Source organism: Pteropus medius, unplaced genomic scaffold, assembly GCF_902729225.1.
Source record: "Pteropus medius unplaced genomic scaffold, Ma_sr-lr_union100, whole genome shotgun sequence".
NCBI classification, from domain to species: Eukaryota; Metazoa; Chordata; class Mammalia; order Chiroptera; family Pteropodidae; genus Pteropus; species Pteropus medius.
The window spans coordinates 38,123-59,975 of record NW_024349142.1 but is presented as its reverse complement, the minus strand read 5'-3'; the positions used below and the strand labels follow the sequence as shown (position 1 = coordinate 59,975).

Here is a 21,853-nt window from a genome sequence, read left to right as displayed (position 1 = left end):
ACAATATAAGAATGAATAATGACATTTGAATGTGGGCTGTAGAGTAAATAAAAGCATCTTACCAATATTACCTGATTATAAAACTCTGATAATATAAAATGTCCTCCTAGTGAACACACACTGAAGTATTCGCTTTAGAGGCAAAATATTTCTAAATTAAACTCAAATTGCTCAGAAACAAACACGCACACACACGTTATGTAGGGGGAAAGAATGATAAAGTAAAAGGTACAAATTTGTTTAATCTGAGTAAAATTTTTACAAGAATATCTTGTACAAGCAACTTTTCTCTAAGTTTGAAATTGCATGAAAAATTTTTAATGCATAAACCACAAAAAAGGTGCATGACCACTGAAAAATGTGAAGTATGTATATAGTCTTTTTAAAGGCTCTGAGGTAGCTCTCAAGTGAGGAAATGATAATTTTATATTTTTATGTTCAATAAAATTTTTAAACTGAGTTAAAATTATCTTGTGTAGCTTGAAAACTAATCTCAAAAAAATTTCAGATGACCACATCCAGTGCCAGCACCAAGGAAATGAGTCCCTGGTGGCCACTGTGAAACCCACACAAATCTGACACCTGTACACATGCATCTGGATTCTCCTGTTAAAATCCCTGTCATTTCATAGCAAACATTGCTATGATCAGACAATGAAAATCCTGTGTTTCTTTCTCTGAGTTTATAATAAATTTACCTCAGCTGTGTATTTTACTATTTTTAGCTACAATTTAATCCCTAAAAAGTGCAGGGGGTGGGGAACGACTTGGAAATGACCAGTCCTCTACACAGGACTAAAGAACCTGAGAAAAACCAGGAATAGCCAAGAATTAGGACCCATCTGAGAAGGCAGCATGCACATAGGATGATCACCGTGCACACGCACAAGATGATCGCCACACTGTCAGAGTAAAACAAAGAAAACAAGCAGAATGGAATCAAGAAGTGAATGTTGAGCATTTAAAAACGCACACAAAAAAGGAGATTATTTATAAAAAAGCCATAAAGAGTTTTAAAGGTTGCACGTTTTAATGTGGAGATCCATTTAATGTGAATCCTTCTCTCCTTAGACATAAAATAGAAAATTGTCAAGTGATGTTACTTTGAGTATCCTAAAGTTCTAATAGCTCATGATTTGAGACTTCATATGTCACAAATTATGCTCCTCATGGGGAAAGATGTTTGAGACAAAGGCTTCCAACAAATGTTTGTACAGCTGCCCTCACTGTCCGGTTTTCCTGATAGGACAGCAATAAACACATATAAAAACGAAGAGCTGAGATCCTTTTATCTTTCCAACATTATTGTGCCAAAAAAACTGCTATCAGCTTGGGAGGAAACCTGAAAGTTTGTAAAGGTTGTTTTTTTCCATTTGTAGCCTTGTCTCCATTCTCTGTGCCTCCTAATTTTCTTTTAAAAATAATACCGAGATGGCTTTCTCAGTAAACTGAAGGGGAGACCTGTGGCTGAAGGTTTTCACAAGTGCACAGTAGCTACTGGATCTGTCTCCCATGTACTGTCACAGGTATGGCAAGACCTAAGCTGTATCAGATTCCAATATGACTCTTCAGGACAAATGGAGACCTGTCACAGAAGGTTTACTCAGCGATGACAATTATATGGCTCCTCTTTGTTTGGAATTCTCAGATGGCAAGTAAGATGTTTTCTATTGGCTAAACACTGTCCTTAGTAGTCATGTTCAGAATGTCATTCTCTAGTCAGCCTCTGAGGTTGACAGAGGTGGACCCACAGGTGACATCATTTCTCTCCTTTCTTTCAGGTCCTAGTCCTTCCATGATGAGTGAGGGCTGAGTAGTGGCTGGATGCTTTCTTACATTCACTGCGTTCATTGGGTTTCTCTCCAAGGTGACTATTCCTGCATTTGAAAAGTTGACAAAAAACAAAAAAAAAATCTTTCCAACGTTCCTTGCACTGAAAGGGGTTCTTCCTCCAGTGCTCATCCCCTTGTGAAAAGACCAAAGCACTGATAGGCTTCTGTCAGGAATGGACCCGCTGGTGCTGCAGGAGGTGAGACCTGCGTTTGAAGGCCTTCCCACACGCCATGCACTTGAACGGTGTCTCCCCAGTGTGGATGATGGAGTGCTGCAGGAGGTAGGTGCTCCGATGGAAGGCCTTTCCGCACTGCATGCACTCATAGGGCTTCTCCCCAGTGTGGACACGCTGGTGCTGCAGGAGTTCGGAGCTGCACCGGAAGGCTTTCCCGCAGGCTGCACAATCATATGGCTTGTCGCCGGTGTGGACAATGTAGTGTTGGATGAGGTGTGCTCTGTTGCTGAATGCCTTCTCACAGTCCTTGCACGTGAAGGGCCTTTCTCCAGTGTGGGTCCTGTGGTGCCGAATGAAGGTTGAGCGGTGGGCGAAGGCCTTCCGACACTGGCCACACTCGTAGGGCTTCTCCCCGGTGTGGATCGGGTGGTGCTGCGCAAGGTAGGACCTGCGTCTGAAGGCCTTGCCACACTCGGCACACTTGTAGGGCTTCTCCCCGCTGTGGGTGAGATAGTGCCGGATGAGGGTGGAGCTCTGGCTGAAGGCTTTCCCACATGCGCTGCACTGGTAGGGCTTCATTCCCGTGTGAACCCGCTGATGGCGGACAAGGTACCACTTCCTGCTGAAAGCCTTCCCACAATGCTTGCATTTGTAGAGGTTACTCCCTGCACCAATCGTGGGGCCTTTCCCTGGTCCCTGAAGGTCATGTTCATGGGCAGCCTCTCCCCATGGCAGCCTGGAGTGCAGACTATCATCTGTCCCCAAGCCGTTATCTTCAAGGCTCATTTTCCCAGGATGGGTGCCCTTGTGGGGGTCCATCTCTGGCCTTGTTTCCAAAAGCCCTTCCCAGTCACTGGCTCGCCCCCACCCAAAGTCCCTTGAAGATCCCTGAGTCAGGCTTCCCTGGAGAAAGGCTCCCTCGCACAAAACCAGATGAGAAGTGCTTGGCTCCCTGGTCTGAAGTTTTGCTCCGTCACCTGAAGAGAATCCAGGATGTAAAAAAATTAATTTCTGGTGTTCGAGGTGCATGCGCACACACTCACGCACACCTTGAAAAAAGAAAACAATAAAACAATCCATCGAAACATAGTATAAATAGTGGTTAGCACTGTAGGAGGAGCTATTGGCAAGGACTGGGCATCAGGAACCTGCCAAAGTCCTGGAAATAGTCTAAATTTTGACTTCGGTAGAAGACACTTCAGTTATACAGGTGTAAAAAATTTAAGCTGAACCCTTAAGATCTGTGCACATCGCTGTATAATTCCAATATAAAATAATTAAGGAGATTTTAAACAAACAGGTATGGAAGTCAAATGTATACACCTTTTCCAGAAATGACACACCTTTGAGGAACTTGGCTTTGTAAGTAGAGTGCACACTAGTAGTGGGCCTTTACAGATCGAAAAGCATTTGTGTTTATTTTTCCACAAGTGTACACACCTTGAGCACGGTTGTATGTTGAGTAGAGAGGATGAAGACACAGACAAGGCAGAAAACAAGTGAAGAAGTGAGTTCCCTGAGAAAGCACAGGTACAATATAGGCTCTGCAGGATAAACTGGCCATTATCAGAGATAAGACATGGTCCGCACAGACAAGAAGGGAAGGCACAAGTGTAGGGCAGACACAGATGAGCCTTTAAAGGTTCAGAAGCAGAAAACAGAAGCATGTACTCTTTATTTTAACATGACATTGATTACGTGCTATGATATCAGCAACCAAGGAATTGGGGAGGATTTGGAACCTGTCTGAGTGGATGCAGGAGCTGATGCAGGAAAATGAGCTGGCCAGAGGCACAGAGCAGATGGGGGATACCTGGTACGAGTATCTGGCATCTTCTAGGCAAAAGACTATGGATGAAGGTAATGAAGGTGATGAATTCAGGAGACATAGCTAATCTCAGATGGGCAGGACTGGGGATGGGTGGCTGTGAGGTGTGATAGAGATGGAGATGCTGAGGTGCTTCCAGTGTTCTCACCTGCCTGGATGGCTGGAGCTTCTCTGAACTGGGAGTGGGGAGGAGTGAGCGTGATCGTAAGTGTCTTCTAAGGCATGATGAGCCTCTAAAGCTCCTCCTCTAAGTGGAGATAGGGGAGGCATTTAAAACATAGGGCACTCATACGCTGGCTGAGCAGCCTAAAGGACTATAGAGAGGAAAGACTGGGCCTCAGTGTGGGTGACCCCAGACACAATCAGCAGCATAGATGTGAACCAGACATCCCTGTGGTGTCTGTCTCTCAGGGCAAGCAGAGCAGGGGGTTATAATGCGAAGGGCTGCTTATGAGTGTTTGACGGGCAAATGGGGATGGATGATGCGTGGAGAAGGCAGGAACGAGTGAAATATAGAGAATATATGGTAGAGACAAAACTTCTGGGAGGAAGAAAGGCTCCTTTCCCCTGAGCCCAGAAAGAGAGGTGGGGGTCACTATCACTCATTACAATGAACATAATTACACGGCTACAATAAGACCAACTTTTGTCGTGCCTTTCTGCAGGCCAGGCTCTGTGTTAATATCTCATTACAACCTCAAACCACCCAATCATACAGGGACTGTCATCGCTCACTGTCTGAGGGCAGGCTGAGATGGCATAAACCCAGCCCACTGGCTCTTCTTCCCAAGTGCACAGGTAACCCACATTCCCTGGTCCTGAGCACCCAGATGTGGCCAAATACCTAGATCATGTCAATAGAACATGTGGATGTGAAGTATGTGTGCAAAAGACTGTAACTTCTCTTTGTCCCCTCTTGTTTTCCCTCCACCAACTGGGTTGTGCTGCAGTAACTTCACAGCTACATACTAACATTGGAAGGCACCTGGGTCTCTAAATATGGGTGTGGTTCAGAGCTGACTGCTAAAGCACACAAAATCCTGATGCAAGACAGCAACAATGAGAATCCGCAGGAGGTCACAAAGAGTTGCACACAGAAGTTCAGAGGCAGGAGTCCCCTCACATTCTGAAGACAACCATGATCCCACTTGACTGCCTGTTGGCTCCTACCTGGACAGGTGCTATGTGAGAAGCCTCTCTTCGCCATCCACAGCTCTTGCCTGTGCTCCAGCGGGTGGATCAGCTCTGGCCTGGGAACTGGATGCCCTGTTGACGGAGAAAGATACCAGACATGGGTGTTTTACTAAGAAGAATGAAACCTCTCTATCCTGTCTGGGCCTTCACGACAGAGGCAAAATTGTAAAAAAAAAGCTGCTCCTAAGGTAAAGAAAATACTGACGTGTAACCTGGACACCAAGGACATAAATCACACTCTTGGGCTGCAACTGCTATGGAGGGTGGTGCTGTCTGTCTACACAACACCACTGCCCCTGAACTTCTCCGGCCGAAGCCAGCCCTGTCCAGGCACACACTATTTTCACACACAGCCACAGTACATGGGAGGTTAGCGCATCCTTCCAGAAGTATTTGTAATTAATCTAAGCCACTGGTTCTCAGATACTCTGTGCTTCAGAACCACCTAGGAAAGCCTGCTTCCAATCTCAAAACAAAAGAAACAAAATCTCTTGGGGGTGAGGCCTGGGCATCAGAGTTTGTGAAATCTCCCTAGAGGATTCAGGTGCCCAGACAGGCCTGAAAACTGCCAGTAAAAAAACGGGCAAATGGCATCCTGGATCATCAGTGATGTAGAGAAGGCAAGGAACCAGAACTAGATTCTCATCCTGAAGAGGAAGTCTTCATTCCAGTGGCGGGGGGTGCAGAGGCTCCACAAGGGCGCCTGCTGCCTGTCATTGCTGCAGCCTCCTGCATCCCCACAAGTTGCCTGGTACATGGAGAGCAGCAGAGAACCTCACGCCACTGACAACATAACCATGTGCCTGGATCCCCCAACCTGGGGCTCCTCATTAGGTGACGTGGCAAATTTCCTTCAGAAGGAAGCCAGTTTGAGCTGGTCTTTCAGTTACACACAGCCAAATACATCTCAACAGAGATGGGAGGTACCAATGACCGAGGCACTAGGACCCATTGAAATCTCAGTCTAAGATGCATCTAGACAGGTCTTGGTAATAGTCCCTGATGTGTGTTCCGTGCCTGGCACCAAGCTCAGGGAGGTGAATCAGTAGAAAAGGTAAATCAGACATTCCTTTGGCTCTGCCAGGAGCTGAGCTCACTCTCACCTCACACTCATGCTGGTTCCCCCACCTGGAACCCCAAACCTCCACGCCCGCCCCCACCTCCCTGCCCTGGGTAGTTTTTAGCCTTCAAGTTTCAGCTCCAATGTCACTTCCTCAGATGCCTTTTTTGACATGTGTATGTTAGGTTATGACTCCCTGGTTATATACTCCTAAATTCCTCTTATTTTTCTTTTTATAACTTATCACAATTCATCTAAGAACTGATGACTATCTTCCTAGCTGAACTCAGGAGTGGTGGGTCTGCAAAGCACACACAGTATGCCATCATAACAGATGGTTTTTCTTTAAATTAACCCACTTTTTACTGTTCTTAAATATTTTATTCTAAAAAGGAATGCTGTTTTGCTCTGGTAAATGAGAAAAGTCAATTTCATTCCCCAAAATGGAAGGTTATCATCAAAACATAACAATGAAATCAAAATAATGCCATTAAGTCCCAGCGAGCTCATGGAGACAGCTCAGGGCAGTGAGTTGAAGGCTGTTTAAAAGAGACACAAACCACAATTAGAGAACATAAGAGGCTCAGTACTGATCTGAGACAGAGAAGGTAAAAGGACTGGCTTGCTCAGGGTGTCCACCCACGGCATTTCATGGCATTGTGCACCTGCTAAATCATCTCCTGTCCCAGTGGAGGACTGTGGCCCAGGCCTCAGGAAACACGTAGACACTGGGGGCCTTTTTATTGAGATCGTGTTGTTTAGGAAGATCCCTGGGTGGCAATGATGACAAATGCCATGTAGGGTCTGCCTGACTCACCCTCACTTCTGAGAATAGCCAATCACCCATGGCCCTGCTAACTGGGCTCTGGGGACACTTGACCCAACCAGGCTGGCCTAGTAAGCTCCCCTCCTGTGGAGTCTGGAATATGAGCCTCAGACTGAGTCCTGAGTGTGCTGGGCACTGGGGGGAGGGTGTGTGTTTAGAAGGACATTGTTTCTACCCCAGTGATTCCTGATGCAGACACAAGGAGATGAGATAAGAGGAGAAGGGACCAGAAAACTGTGAAGAGTGTGGGGAAGTGGGAATGTGACTTCTGTGACCTCTCTGACTAGTGAGAAATCAAGAAGGTTGAGGTCAGAGTCCCCAGGGGGTGAGAAGTGAGCACTTACCCAGTGAGACCAAGAATCTGCAGGTCTCCAGCATCACCTCCCAGTACAGGGTCCTCTGGTCCAAGTCAAGCTGTCCCCACTCTTCTTGAGTGAAGGTCACAGCTACGTCCTTGAAGGTCACCAACACCTGGAAAGTCAGAGGTAGCAGTATTGGCCTTGTGCACTTGGATGGAATCAGAAGCTGCCACTCAGTCACTGCTGAAAATGCAGAGACCCAGGCCTGAATCACCAAGGCCTCTCAGGCGCTGAGCTCTGTGCGGGGCTAAAAGGAGGATGTGGCCATTAGACACAGAAAAACCTCCCTGGAGAAGTCACTGGAATTCACACAGACAATGGCAGTCCCATGAGGGCTGTGGGGCAGAAGGCAAGTGCTCTGGGACATCGGAGGATTGGCGGGTGAGAGGGGACAATCATGATAACAATTCCAACACTGGAAACAGCAGCAGCAGTAGCTGAGCTTCCTGGTCCTTGCTGTCCGCCTGCTCCTGCCTAACAGCTTCACACACAGGGGCAAGGGACTGTCCCTAGCTCCAAGGCCAGATTCCTGATATTTTTGAATCAAGGCTCCCGACTCTGACTCTTGCCAGCTGTGTGAATGTGGGGAGGACATCACACCACCTCTCTAAGCCTCGATTCTGCACCATTGTAGTAGTCATTCCCACTTCACTGGGCAGTTCTGAGAACTACGGAGGAGACATTCACCCGAACACATGGGGATGCCTGGAATGGGGATGTGTCCAGAGTATTCTGTGACTTTGGGGATGTGTCCAGAGTATTTTGTGACTTTTACTAATTCCCCCACAGCCCACAAGGTAAATGCAATCATCACCATTGTGTCACGGTCAGTGGCCTGGGGCTCAGGCAGATCTAAAGAGTCACCCACAATCTCATAATTAAGGAACAGAGGCGGGATCTGACCATCCATCAAAAGATGGCACAGAGTTACTAAAACGTGGGCAGGTATGGGTCAGGGTACCTTAGCTAGAACTAAAACAGCTAGGAAAAGAACATCTTGAGAGGTGACACTGATGCACAGGAAGAGTTCGGAGAGAAAACCCCACAGGGATCTGGAGACAGGGCTCCAGACAAAGGGAAGAGCAAAGGCTGCAAAATGGGCAGGAGTTTGGCAAGGTCAGGACCACCTGGCTAGGTGCTGTGTGCAAGGGAAGAACAGAAGGGAAGGAGCACAGAAGCTGTCATGGGGGCAAATCCGGGAGCCCTCCGCACTACAGTGGGGAGTTTGTATTTATCATAAGAGGGGGAGACCCAGTCATTCATTAATGAGTACCTCTTACTAGCCCAGGCCATTCCAGGTCTTGGTATAGAGCAGCAACAGGCACTCAGTTCCAGGGCTGGAAATAGATTCTAAACAAGCAACTAAATAAATGAACAAGACAATGTCGGAGGGCCCTAAAAATTTCAAAGACAAGAAAATAGAGTGAGGAGACTAAAGAGATTACAGTCTACTTTAGATGGGGCAACAGGGAAGGCCTCTTTCAGGAAGACACACTGGAGTGAGTCTGAAATTAAGTGAGGGAGGGAGCCACTTTGATGAGAAATTAACAAGCAAGACAATTCCTGAAAGTGATAAGAGGTATGATGAGGGCACTCTGGGTGACTGTGAAAATTACCTGTGGCCCTCTTATGCATTTGTATCCAAAGAGACATCGCACTCCTGTACACTATCATTACTGTCTGAATGGAGTCACTTTTCAAATTAAACTGAATGTCTTAAACAGGAAAACAGATTCACTAGCGTCAGTAGGAAACCAGATTCACTTGCTGTAAACTAGAAGATAAATTCCTTGGCTTTCTTGACTCCCAGCCTGCCTGTCACCTTTTCTACCCTAACGTAGCAACAATCCCCGAAACGCTACTCCTGCCTCTCCCCACCGCAGTTCTTAACTTTGTAGATGGTAGAGGCCTTCTGCTGGAGCGAGCCTCTAACATCCACACAGACCCAAGAGGCATCTCTGTGGCAACGGCTCACAGAGCGGTGCTCCCTGGCTGGTGTTGGACACTGAGCACACATCACCTACGTATCCTTTCTAGTTCCTTCAACCCAGGACGAGAAACTGTCAATGTTCCTATTCTATACCCGAGAAAACAGAAGCTGAGGCAGTCGGGGAAAGGGCACAGTCGGAACCCACCGCGAGGTCGTCCCAAGCACGCGGCGTGGGGTCAAGGGTCAGGGGAATTCTAAAACCAACGTCTTTCCTGCCACGCAGCATCCACTTGGGGGCAGAAACAGGACCGGACCCCATGTAGCCCCACCTGGATGCCGACTCGGAGCCGAGGGTGACCCCATTCCGGGGCTTCGAGACACCGCCGCTGGGATAGGGCAAGAAGTCACCAGACACCGCCGTCCAGAACAGGCGAGGGGTCTGGGGCACCGTCCACTCACCTCCGCCGGCTCCATCGGCGCGGCTGGTACACGTGGGGGCACCGGGCGTCACCCGGGCTCAGCCGACCCTCCCCCAGGTCCCACGAAGGTGCAGGCAGGGCTGCCTTGCAGTTCTGACCCGGACCCGACCCCTCAGACCAGCAACGCCACCAACGGTCGTCCACCCCAGAGACAACGGAAGTCCCGCTCCTATCAACGCGAGTGGGCAACGCCCCCTTTCTGTGTCGTCATCGTCTCGCGCAGAGCACAGCCTTCTGGGTAATGTCGTTTTTTCTTGCATTCGTCCAGGCGAGAGATGCTCTTCCCCTTCTGGGAGCCAAGGGCCAGAAAGGAACGCTGGGAAGGGCAGTGCAGAGGCTCCAAGGCTTCGGATACTCCAAAAGAAGAAGGGTTATGTGTTTCTGCCTCCTGTTATTTCAGATGCTCCTAACGGAGCAAGTATTGTAAATTTTTAAAACTTCACATTTTCCTGCTGCCTCAACATCCCCATGAACAGGTTGTGAGCACCACACCCAGGTGACCTGGTGCACCGGTGTGATCAGGCTGGCCCCTGACATAAGTTTCCTTTCTTGTCCTCCCCTTCACCTGCTGACATTCCAACGTATGGATGAAATCCCCTCATGCCATTTGCTTGTGTACTCCTCCTGACTCCCAATAATGGCACTCGCTCTCTAGAGGGGCTCTCCTCCTGCTTGGTTGAGCCCCATCCCTGGGCAATCATCCCATTTGGCCCCCTGAGTGGGGTGTGGTGTCTTTATAAAAGAGGCTCCAGGAAGTTCCCTTGCTCTTTCCTCCAGGTGAGGACAAGCAAGAAGAAGGCTCTCTGTGAACCAGGAAGAGGACTCTTACCAGACACTGAATCTGATGCCTTGATCTTGAACTTCCAGCCTCCAGAACTGTGAGAAGTAAATTTCTGTTGTTTATAAGCCATCCAGTCTAGGGTATTTTTTTTTTTTTATAGAAGCCTGAATGGACTAAGATAGATATAATTCATTTTAAAGTCTTAGACTTCTCTGAAAAGAAGAGCCCTTTACCAAATGTTTTTTTCCTATGACAGTGGCTGTCATGATCACAGTCTGAGCCTGTGTGCAAAGGGAGCATCTTATCCCAGAAATAAACATTTAGTTTTTGTTTGAGGATGCTGTCAGTGATCCATACAGTTATTCTGAAAATTGCTAAGTAGAGTGATGGTATCAAGTTGTTTCCTCTCTTTTCTGAATAGACTGTATTTTGAGGTAACAGTAGGTTATGGAATATTCTTTATAGAGGATTTCTAGCTAATACATAAAGAAGTAGCAGTAGAAGTAAGATACGAAGTTTCAGCAGCTCATAATCAAACACCCAATGGTCATCATTGCACGCTGACACACAGATAAAAGATGCATGGCAAATTGGTATGGCATTAAAAAAAAAAAAACCACTAACATTAGGACCTAATCGCTAAAGAAAAACACCCAGATATCAGACCGTGCTTATGTTATACAGTCACAATTTTTTAGCATTGCATGGGGAATATTACAGCCATAGACTGAATCTGGATTTCAAACTTATTTGGATGGCAAGACTATTCACTGAAATTGGGAGTAGTAGGCAAGATGGTGGAATTCTGTTATGATGAACTCAAGGTGTGTTTGAGGCATTCAAGTGGAGATGCTGGATTGAGGAAATGGGGGAGCATTTGGAACAGACTCAGTAGCCTGAGTAGCCTGAAGGACTGAGTATCCTGAAGGACTACTAGAGGGGAGGGACCACAACATTGCAGTGAAGCTAATCCATTCATTTGATGGCTTCAGCTGCCTCTGCAGTCAGATATAGTATAGACAAGGTCAAATATCATAATGGTATTTTTAAAGACACAAAGGCCAGGAAGACACAGCACAAGGGAATGCCTTTGAGAATCTGATTGAAGAAGAGCATAATGAATAAATGAGAATGTGGGAAACAGAGAAATGCACAGTATAGTAGATAATAATTTCAAGGGGAAGAAATGTCCTTCTTTTCCCCTGAATATGGCCTACAAGAAAATGTATATTACCACTATTCATTATGATTAATATTATGACATGGATATGTGAGAACATAGATGGGTAGAACCAGTTTAGATTACAGTTAGTTGTCAGTTTCTTAAATATTGAAACATTTACATACTTTTAAGTATTGGCACAGGATAAATAAAACATATATTCACATAAAGAATTGTATGCCTATGTTCCTTGCAGCTTTATTTCTAACAGCACCAAACTGGAAACAACCCAACTGTCCATTAACAGAAATATACATTAAAAAATTCATATTCTATGAATGGAATATCCATAGAGAATACTACTCAACAATAAAAAGAAAGAACTATTCACATAAGCAATATTGATGAATCTCAAAATAATTATGCAGTGTGAAAAATATCAGAAAACACTTTATGATTCAATTCATATAAAATTCTAGACAATGCAAACTAATCTTCTGTTAAAGAAAGCAAATCAGTGGATTCCTAGAGGCCTGGAAAGGACAAGGAGAGATTATAAAAAGGTTCAAGGTAAATTGTGGCTATGTTCAATATGATTATGATTGTTTTATGCGCTTATATGTCCGACAAAAATTTTTAAATTGTACTCCTTAAATACCTGTTATTGCATACCAATTATGCCTTTTAGTTTTTAAAAAATAGTTCAAAATAAAAAATCTGGATCTCCCACTTGTTTTTAGCAACCAGAAGTTTTAACAAGCCAATTCCACTCTATTTTTCCTTATTCCCGGGGAATGGCAGCCCTGAATCCATGCAGGAAATATTGTCAAGCAATGGATATGGGACAACACTGGTTGGATCGCAAAAGCCACATCCCTGGACAACAGGATCTCTATTCTCTGCCCTCATTTCCCTGCCTTTACAGCAATGTACCTGAGGTACGGGAGATGCACACACAGCTAGGAGGTCCTGTGATTCCTCACAGTCATAGACATTGGAAGATTCGTGGATGTGCTTTTAGAAGAGGCAAGTTCCATCTCATTTCCTGCAGGCTCCTCCACTGCCTATTAATCACACCCAGGATTTCAGTACTACTAATTATGATTGAAATCTGGCCCTCCAGAGTCTGAGGAGTGACACCAGTCTACAGAATTATGAACATCAGGACACTTGGCTTCTTTGTAGGACCTGGTGAGAAGCTTCCTCTCAACAGTGTGGGACGTTATATGACACTCTCTGAAAACAAGAACAAATTTATGCTGTTCCCAAAGGCACTGGAGCGTGCCCAAACAAGTGACCCCTCCTTGGGGTGACCTATCGTGTCAAAAAATGTGGAGGACTATCTGGAGGACCAGAAAGCATTGCATTGGTTCCTGGGTCCTGGGCAGCCATGCAAATTAGGCCAAAATTGGAATGAGAACTACTCTGTCATTATACTGGTCCCTGCTGAGGTGCATGTGTAGAGGGCCCACAAAAGCAGTCCATTACTTCATACAAACCACGCCCAATTCCAGTAAATAGAACCACCAAGATTAAAGGTAGATTCAATAATAAGACCTTTATTATTGCACAAAACAGAGCAATGGGAGGCAGACAGTTATTGGTTGGTGATGTGGAAGGTGGAAAAATCAACTACAAGTGTCATGAGAGACCAACAGTTTCTGTGAATAAGTAACCTTCCCTGCAAGCCTCCAGCAGAACCACTCTTAATCCAAACTGGGTCAGATTCATACTCAATCAGAAAAAGGAAATTGCTGTAAGGGCACATATTGCTCAAGATTTCCTCCAGGGAATAGAAGTGAGCACAGATATCTACCTTGCCTTAGGTAAATCAGGGTGACCAATGAAATGCAGTGCAAAGTCATAGAGGTGAGACGGCTTCCACCAGACAAACTGGCAGTGGTGTAACTCTGGCAAAGGCCTTGGGGAATTCAGAATGTGCAATGCAGCTCCAGTAAGCCTCACACATGCCTGGAACTTATGAGGAATTTCACCTTTCTGGATATTTGGAAGTATGAGGTTCAACTTCAGGCAGATGGCTCCCTCATAAAAGATGTCTATTTTGTGTCATTATAGTGAACAAGGAAACAGCACATATTCTTCAGGTCCAAGGCCCTTCTCAGTTGTGGAACTTCTGGTGCTAAACAATGTTAGATGTTGAAGTGAAGGGTTTCCTGTATTTCCTTTGTCCATGGGGCTGGGGCCTCTCCATCGTGTGAAATTTTCGGTGGAGATTGAGGCTGGAGCGTTGACTAAAAGATTTGTCACATCTGCTGCATTCATAAGGCCTTTCTCCAGTATGAACCACCTGATGTTGAATGAGAACAGACTTTTGCCTAAAGGACTTCCCACACTGGCCACACTCATAAGGCCTTGCTCCAGTGTGAATACTGCAGTGCTGAATAAGGCTGGTGCTTCGACTAAAGGACTTCCCACATTCACTACACTTATATGGCCTTTCTCCAGTGTGAATTCTCTGGTGTTTCGTGAAGATGGCTCTTCTGCTAAAGGACTTCCCACACTGGTCACACTCAAAAGGCCTTGCTCTACTGTGAATTCGCTGGTGTTCAACAAGGCTGTAGCTTTGTCTGAAAGATTTCCCACATTCAAGGCACTCATAAGGCCTTTCTCCAGTGTGACTTCTGTTGTGCCGATCAAGTTTGGATTTGGATCCAAAGGCTTTTCCACATTCCCTGCACTCATAAAGCCTTTCACTAGTGTGAACTCTCTGGTGTCTAATGAGAGTGGCTCTTTGGTTAAAGGATTTCCCACACTGGACACACTCATAAGGCTTTGCCGCAGTGTGAATTCTCCGATGTTGAACAAGGGTGAAGCTTTGTCTAAAGAATTTCCCACATTCATTGCACTCATAAGGCTTTTCTCCAGTGTGAGTTCTTTGGTGCCGAACAAGATTGGATTTGCACCCAAAGGCCTTCCCACACGCCTCACACTCATAAGGTCTTTCTCCACTATGAATTCTGCAGTGTTCAATAAGGTTGGAGCATTGACTAAAGGATTTCCCACATTCACCACACTTATAAGGCCTTTCTCCAGTGTGAACTCTCTGGTGTATAACGAGGGTGGCTCTTTGCCTAAAAGATTTCCCACATTCACTGCACTCATAAGGCCTTTCTCCTGTGTGAACTCTCTGGAGCTGAACCAGTGAGTACTTAGAGTGGAAGGCTTTTCCATATTTGCTAGATTCATAAACCCTTTTTCTAGTGGATACTCTTGGGTGGAAAACAAGATTGTGTTTGTGGCTGGAAGCTTTCCCACATTCGCGCAACATGTAATTACATTTTCCAATGTGAAAGGCCTCCCCCCACTTGGAGATTTTGTTTGGCTTCTCACCACTGGGAATGATCTGGTGCTGAAGAAGGCCCAGTGTGACTGGGAACTCCTGTCCAACTTTCCTACAGGTGAAGGGATTCCCTGAAACATGGAATATACAGCTTTTTACAAACGATGCTCTATCTATGTCCCTTTTCTCTGCACTGAAATGCCTCTGAAACTGGTGTAGGTTTACACATGCCCCAAGCAAGTACGGTGTCTTCTCAGTTAGATCCACCAGGTGCAAAATGTCTTTCAGGATTGGGACACACTTCTCATAGGGGTGAGTCTTCTGGGTAGATGGACCTGCCTTTGGAGTCCTCACCTGTGACAAAGCTTCTATAGAAACACTCTGCTCAGAAGGTGTCTCTTCATTCTCCGTTGCACGCCAACAAACTGACAGAAGAAAAGTGTTGATGAATCATTCTGAATATGGTAGCAGAATATTAATCATGTCTTTTAAACTTTCTATATAATATGACGTTTTGATAACTTAAAAAACCTTGATGGCTGGGGAGACAGTGCACTTGAACAAAATTATAGACTAAATAGACCTAACAGACAAATACAGAACATTCTATCAAACAGCAGCAGAATACACACTCTACTTAAGAGTGAAATTCTCCGGTATAGATCATATACTAGGCTACTAAACAAGTCTTAACAAACTTAAGAAAACTGAAATCATGTCAGGTGTCTTTTCTGACCAAAATGTGATACTAATAGCAATGAAAAACAGAAGAGAGAAATGGAAAATTCACAGATATGTGGAAATTATATAACATGCTCTTAAACAACCAATGAATCAAAGATGAAATCAAAAGAGAAATTTAAAAAAACCTTGAGGCAAATGAAAACAGAAATACAATATGGCAAAAGTTATGAGATCCAGCAAAAGCAGTTCTTTTTTATTTTTATTTTGTATAAATTATCTATATTAAAATTATCTATATTGTTATTTTGTGTGTGTGTGTGCATGGTAGGAATACTTAAGATAAGGTGTACCCTCTTAGCAAATTTTGAGCATACATTACAGTGTCATTAGCTGTAGACACTGCTATGTAGGAGCTGTCCAGAACTTATTTATCTTGTTCACTGAAACTCTGTACCTTCAATCATTACTTGCCCATTTCCCCCTATAAATATATATTTATAGATATAAATATATATTTATTTATAGATATAAATATATATTTATAGATATAAATATATATTTATAGATATAAATATATATTTATTTATAGATATAAATATATATTTATTTATAGATATAAATATATATTTATTTATAGATATAAATATATATCTATATTTATAAAAAAATAAAAATAAAAAAGATCTTAAATAAACACCCTACCTTCTCACTTCAAGAAACTAGAAAAAGAAAAACAAACTAAGCCCAATGTTAGCAGAAGGAAAGAAATAAAGATCAAACTGGAAATAAATTAGAGAATAGAAAAATAGAGAAAATCAAAACTAAGAGGTGTTTTTGAAAAAGATAAAAATGACAAAACTTCAGTTAGGCTACAAAAAAAAAAGAGAAGACTCAAAATTATAAATGAAAGACAGAACATTCAATTGATACCACAGAAATACAAAGATCATAAGAGACTACTATGAACAATTGTACACCAACAAAACCTATAAGAAATGAATAAATTCCTAGAAACATATAACCTACCAAGACTTAATCATAAAACCTGAACAGATCAATAATGAGTAATGACACTGAATCAATAATGTAAACCTCCAAAAAGGAAAAGCCCAGGATTTAATAGCTTCACTGGTGTATTCTATTAAACACTTAACACCAATCCTCTAAAAAACTGAACAGGAGGGAACACATCGAAACTCATTTTACAAGACCAGCGTTACCCTCATATCAAAACCAGATAAGAACTCTTCAACACAAGAAAATTACTGATAGACATAGATAAAAATCCTTAGCAAAAATACTAGAAAACCAAATTCAACAGCACATTAAAAGGATTATACACTATAACCAACTGGACTTATCCCTGGTATAACAAATATAGGCAAGGATGTGGCGAAAAGGTAACCCTGGTACACTTTTGGTAGAAATTAAATTGGTACAGCCACTATGGAAAAAAATATAGGGTCTCCTCAAAAAATTAAAAATAGAACTACCATATGATCCAGCAATTCCACTTCTGAGTATTTACCCAAAGGAATTTAAATCAGGCTCTCCAAGACATATTAGAACTCTCATGATCACTGCAGCATTAACATAATATCCAAGATATGAAAAACCTTAATGTCCATAGAGGGAAGAATGGATGAAGGAAATATGAGCTATACACACAATGGAATATTATTCAGCCATGAGAAAGGAGGAAATCCTGCCATTTGTGGCAACATGGATAGACCTTAGGGCACTGTGCTGAGTGAAATGAGCAGACATAGAAAGACAAGTACTGTATGATCTCACTTACATGTGGAATTTGAAACAGTCAAACTTAGAGCAGCAAAGAGTAGAATGATGTTTGCTGAGGCTGGGAGAAGGGGGAAATGGACAAGTAATGGTTGAAGGTACAGAGTTTCAGTGAACAAGATAAATAAGTTCTGGACAGCTCCTACATAGCAGTGTCTACAATTAATGACACTGTAATGTATGCTCAAAATTTGCTAAGAGGGTACACCTTATCTTAAGTATTCCTACCATGCACACACACACACAAAATAACAACAAGAACAACAACAACAACAACAATAATAATGGGAAGAAACTTTGGGAGGTGATGGATATGCTTATGGCCTTGATGGTGGTGATACATACAAGGGTATATACTTATCTCTATACCTATCAAGTTGTATTCATGAAATATGTACAGCTTTTTACATGTCAATCATTCCTCAATAATGTGGTTTAAACATAAACAAACAAACTTTAACATTTACTAAAAGATACCAATGGCCAAATTTCATAAATGTAATCATTACTGAGGCTCGAATTATACCTAGGGAATCCCACTACTTTTCCACACTGTACCCCTATACTCTTGGGAAAGTAACTAAGTATAAAACAGAGAAAAATAGCTATCCTCACTTGAACATAGCCTTTCCTATATGTCCCAAAGTCATAACGCCCATTATCTGAAAATATCCCATATTGGGCATAGGTGCTCTAACATGATGAATAATAAATTTAAATTAACATAAGTCTTTGAAATAGGTTTAGTAAAGTGGTATCCCACAGTCCACCCAGTTAAAATAGTTAATAGGGCCTAATGGAAGTTAAAACAGGGCCTTCAAGGATTAAAATGTATTATATAAAAATCTAATAAAGGGGTGCTTGTCCTAGTTGCTTCTCCATTCTAAAGCCAACGGTGCCTATTCTTAAAGGATACCTCTGGTGGATTACTGCAACCCTAATGCTTTGGCCCCCTCCATTATGACACTATATTAATATTATTAAACACAGTATCAATTATTAAACACAGTATCGATATTATTAAAACTACTTATTCATTTAGAACTTGAAACACAAGGTGCCATGGATCTGATACAGTCACCCTGCCAGGGAGAGGTGAGATGCATTAGGCTGCCAGACTCTTGAACCCCAGACCCATCCTTGCATGCTTGGGGCAAAGGGCCTTAGGGCTACTCAGGTTAGTCCCCACAGCTCAGTGCTGGCACCCAAAGAACATGTGCCAAGAAAATGGGAAAGTTAGTAGAGCCCATGGTCTGGCTGGGGAAAAAAAGGACAGAAAGCAGGACATGGGTGGATGGGAGGGCCTTACCTAGTGAGGCCATAAGTGCCAAGTTCTCCAGCATCACATGATGGTACAGGCATCTCTGAGCCTCATCCAGAAGGCACCATTCCTCTTGCGAGAAGAAAATGGCTACATCTTCAAAGGTCACACAGCCCTGCCACAATTGGGACAAATCATTCTATGATCAGTTGCTCTCCTAGGACCCCAAGTTAATCCACCCAGAACTCATCTCCTGCTCACCCTCCTCCCAATGTCTCCACCTTACAGGAGGTACGCAGGACCTGGTGCCACAGGTACCTGCTCTTCTCATGGTTTCATGATCACTGTGTCTGCTCACAGCGACAATAGGCACATGGGCACAGAGAAGCCATCTAAACTCTGAGCCTGACATTAGAGCATATACCCTCTTGTCAGGCAATTCTGGAGTCCCATAGATGGAGTCTTCCGGATACAACCAAACATGGGCTCACCCTTCACTCTTATGTCCTCATGGCTTGACATCGTCTTTCAGTTCATACGTTCTACATCACTCTTTCTACCACATCTTTCTCTTGGTTTCACTCCAGCAACCACTTATACCCTCCTGCCCACACCACAGGCATCTCCCTGTCCTCCCCACGTTACTTAGCACATGGCTCCCAGAGGGTGCCTGACAAATTCCAACAGGATCCAGTACTACCCCAGATTTCCCTTGGTCCCTGCTGCCAGAGAGGATGAAATCTGTTCTGAAGGCCTTCTGCCCAATTCTGCTCCTTGCTTCAATCGCAGCCACTGAGAACCACATCAGATATCGGAGACCCACAGCCATCTACCATTAGTGCAGCACTTGATGTCCCCTCTCCAGTCACTGCCTTCCTCTCTGCATGTAATCGCCATTCAAAGCCCAGCCCCAGAGGTCCTCAAGCCCAGGCCCAGTGACTCTCCCAGATGACCACTTGTGCTCCTGTGCTAATCTACCAGCCTGACTGAAACAGCCCAGATCCAACAAGGATCACAACAAAATCCTGGTAAGTCCAAAGCATGCATAAGCAATAACAGGGACCTCGATGTCATCTTGTCTCAATGATTCCCATGCCTCTGCATTCCTCTATCTACATTTCCCATGAAAGCCATGGACAGATCATCCACTCGCCCATAACCTTCCCACAGCCACTTCTCTCCCTCACCTGTGTGTGTGATGCCCACCCCACCAACCAGGTACCCAAGCAGGAGACCCAGTCACAGCCCCACCTTCTCCTTGCTGGGCTTCTAGTACTATTAGCACAAAGACCAGGATACCCTACTAATTATGAGCCTCTGCTGCACCCCAGCACAGACATTAGCCACCACCTTCTGGATGTCTCCACACAGAACATCTCCTCAGAGTTCTAGGCCTGTGTGGCCATCTACTAATTGCTCTCCACAAATTGTTTTTCCAAATATCTCGGACTCTTAAGGTAGTAAAAACAAAACTGATTTCTGCAATGAAACTTAACCTTCCTGTTCTGGTAAATGGGGTTTCCATCCTTGTAGCTGCTAACCCCCAAAACTCTGACTCCTACCTTTCTCTCATCTTTAAAATCTGAAACTCTGGGTGGCGCTAATTAGAAAACTGATCCAGATCCAACCAGTTCTCCCACCACTATGGCCACCACACCAGTACAACCACCGACATCACCTGAAGTATTGCTGTGACCCCTTCCCTATTATTCCTATTGCCTCCCCAAACCTACACTCAGTACTATAGGCTGCAGCCACAGGGAGCCTGACTTGGGCGAGATCACCCCCCTCCAAAACTCCCATTACTCCCTTCACCTTCAGAAGAGACAGCCAACTTCTCATGGAGCCAATCCAGGCCTGACACTTTCCCATCTGCTCTCAGTTATCCTTTTTGTCTTATGAGAAAGGAGAACTACAGGTCCCTGAAAACACACAGCCTCACCTCCCAGCATCAGCACATTCTGGTACCTGTGTCTGGAACAATCTTTTACACCTCGTGGTATTGGTTACCAACAATAGGAACCACTCCATACAACCTCCAGCCTCGATTTATGACCTCGGGCTTAGGGTTTCTTCAGGGTCCCCAGGCCCAAGCACTGGAAGAGTGACAGGCAGAGAGTCCAAAGGACACACAATCCTAGAGACGAAGGGTGCAATGGAGATTACGGAGAGGCTGGAATAACCTCCACTCACCTGGGTACAGTCCATAAACGCTTCCGTAGTCATGGGAATCTGGGGGAACATGGAAGTCATTAGAGGGGTGTACCCACCGCTGGGCTCCATACGCTCAGGCCTCCCTGTACCCCTCTGCAGCCCTGGAGGCTGGTGACTTGGGATGACAGCATTATCTCTGGGCCTCAGTCCTCAGTACTGACTCTTAACAGCTGTGTGACCTTGGACAAGGACTCAACCTCACCGTGCTCAGCGTTATCATCACCCTCTTTTCCAATCTGTTCTAACTTAGGGCAACTTTGAAAAACTTGAAAAGAAATGGTGCCTCCTCTATTTACAACGAGCTCCCCACCGTCCTGGACGCCGGGATCTGGGCTGCAGGACGGAAGCAGCGCCCGTACTCAGGGCTTTAAGGTTCGGGGAGCAGGGGGGTGGGGTGGGTGGGGTTGGGGGCGGTGAGGCCCGGGAGCCGAACACTCACCTGAGTCGGGACCCTCGACGTAGCCGCCACCATGGGACTCTGTGGGCGGAGGGGGGCCGCGAAGCGTGGGGAGTGAGGAGGCTTAGTGACCAGATCGTGCTCAGCCGTCACCCACTGTCGACGACCCTCGGACTAGCCACTGTGCAGTGGACACAACCCCTCCGCGTCGCCTTCTCGCTCTAGTAACCTCAAGCCGGGTTCCGCGCTCCTAAAGGACTCAGATCGCGGCTGGACGCCAGAGCAGTCAAAGTGACTGTCACCACAGCGGTACCGGTAGTCCGGCCCGCATCCACCGGTCCGAGCGTGGAAACACCCTGCCTCTGGGCGTTCAATGGCTGCAGCCACGGGGAATTATGGGTAACGTAGTTCGCACAACGCCGCGGGTTCCACGAGGAACGCTCAGCGTCGCGAGGGTTACGTCAGGGCCGTGGGGTCCTGCGGTGTACCGCCTTGCAGGCCCGCACCAACGTTTTCTGGGAGGGCGGCCGGTCTCAGCGGGGTCGCGTGCATCCCTTGGGAGTCGCTTGGAA

The 21,853-nt window shown here is 45.0% G+C and overlaps 1 protein-coding gene across 2 annotated transcripts; it reads right to left on the bottom strand.

The window, feature by feature from the left end:
* Positions 1 to 224: 224 nt before the first annotated feature.
* Positions 225 to 21,849, bottom strand: LOC120617015 (zinc finger protein 550-like). Of its 2 annotated transcripts, none has more exons than XM_039880563.1 (4): positions 9,665 to 9,840; positions 7,261 to 7,387; positions 5,007 to 5,102; positions 225 to 2,985 (listed from the first exon to the last, which is right to left on the bottom strand). In XM_039880563.1, the coding sequence occupies exons 1-4, from the start codon at positions 9,677 to 9,679 to the stop codon at positions 2,000 to 2,002; spliced, it is 1,224 nt and encodes a 407-aa protein (XP_039736497.1). In that variant the 5' UTR covers positions 9,680 to 9,840; the 3' UTR covers positions 225 to 1,999. The 2 variants fall into 2 exon arrangements, with proteins under 2 accessions (XP_039736497.1, XP_039736496.1); XM_039880562.1 differs by lacking the exons at positions 225 to 2,985; positions 5,007 to 5,102; positions 7,261 to 7,387; positions 9,665 to 9,840 and adding exons at positions 13,167 to 15,353; positions 18,719 to 18,845; positions 20,639 to 20,807; positions 21,324 to 21,849.
* Positions 21,850 to 21,853: the final 4 nt, after the last annotated feature.

Bases quoted from the DNA above. Each gene is read 5' to 3' on its own strand.
- LOC120617015 (XM_039880562.1), bottom strand. From the start codon at position 20,701: ATGGAGTGGTTCCTATTGTTGGTAACCAATACCACGAGGTGTAAAAGA. The intron at 18,846-20,638 runs GTACCAGAATGT...CAATTGTGGCAG, and splicing joins AAAGATTGTTCCAGACACAG to GGCTGTGTGACCTTTGAAGA. The intron at 15,354-18,718 runs GTAAGGCCCTCC...TTCTTCTGTCAG, and splicing joins GGCACTTATGGCCTCACTAG to TTTGTTGGCGTGCAACGGAG.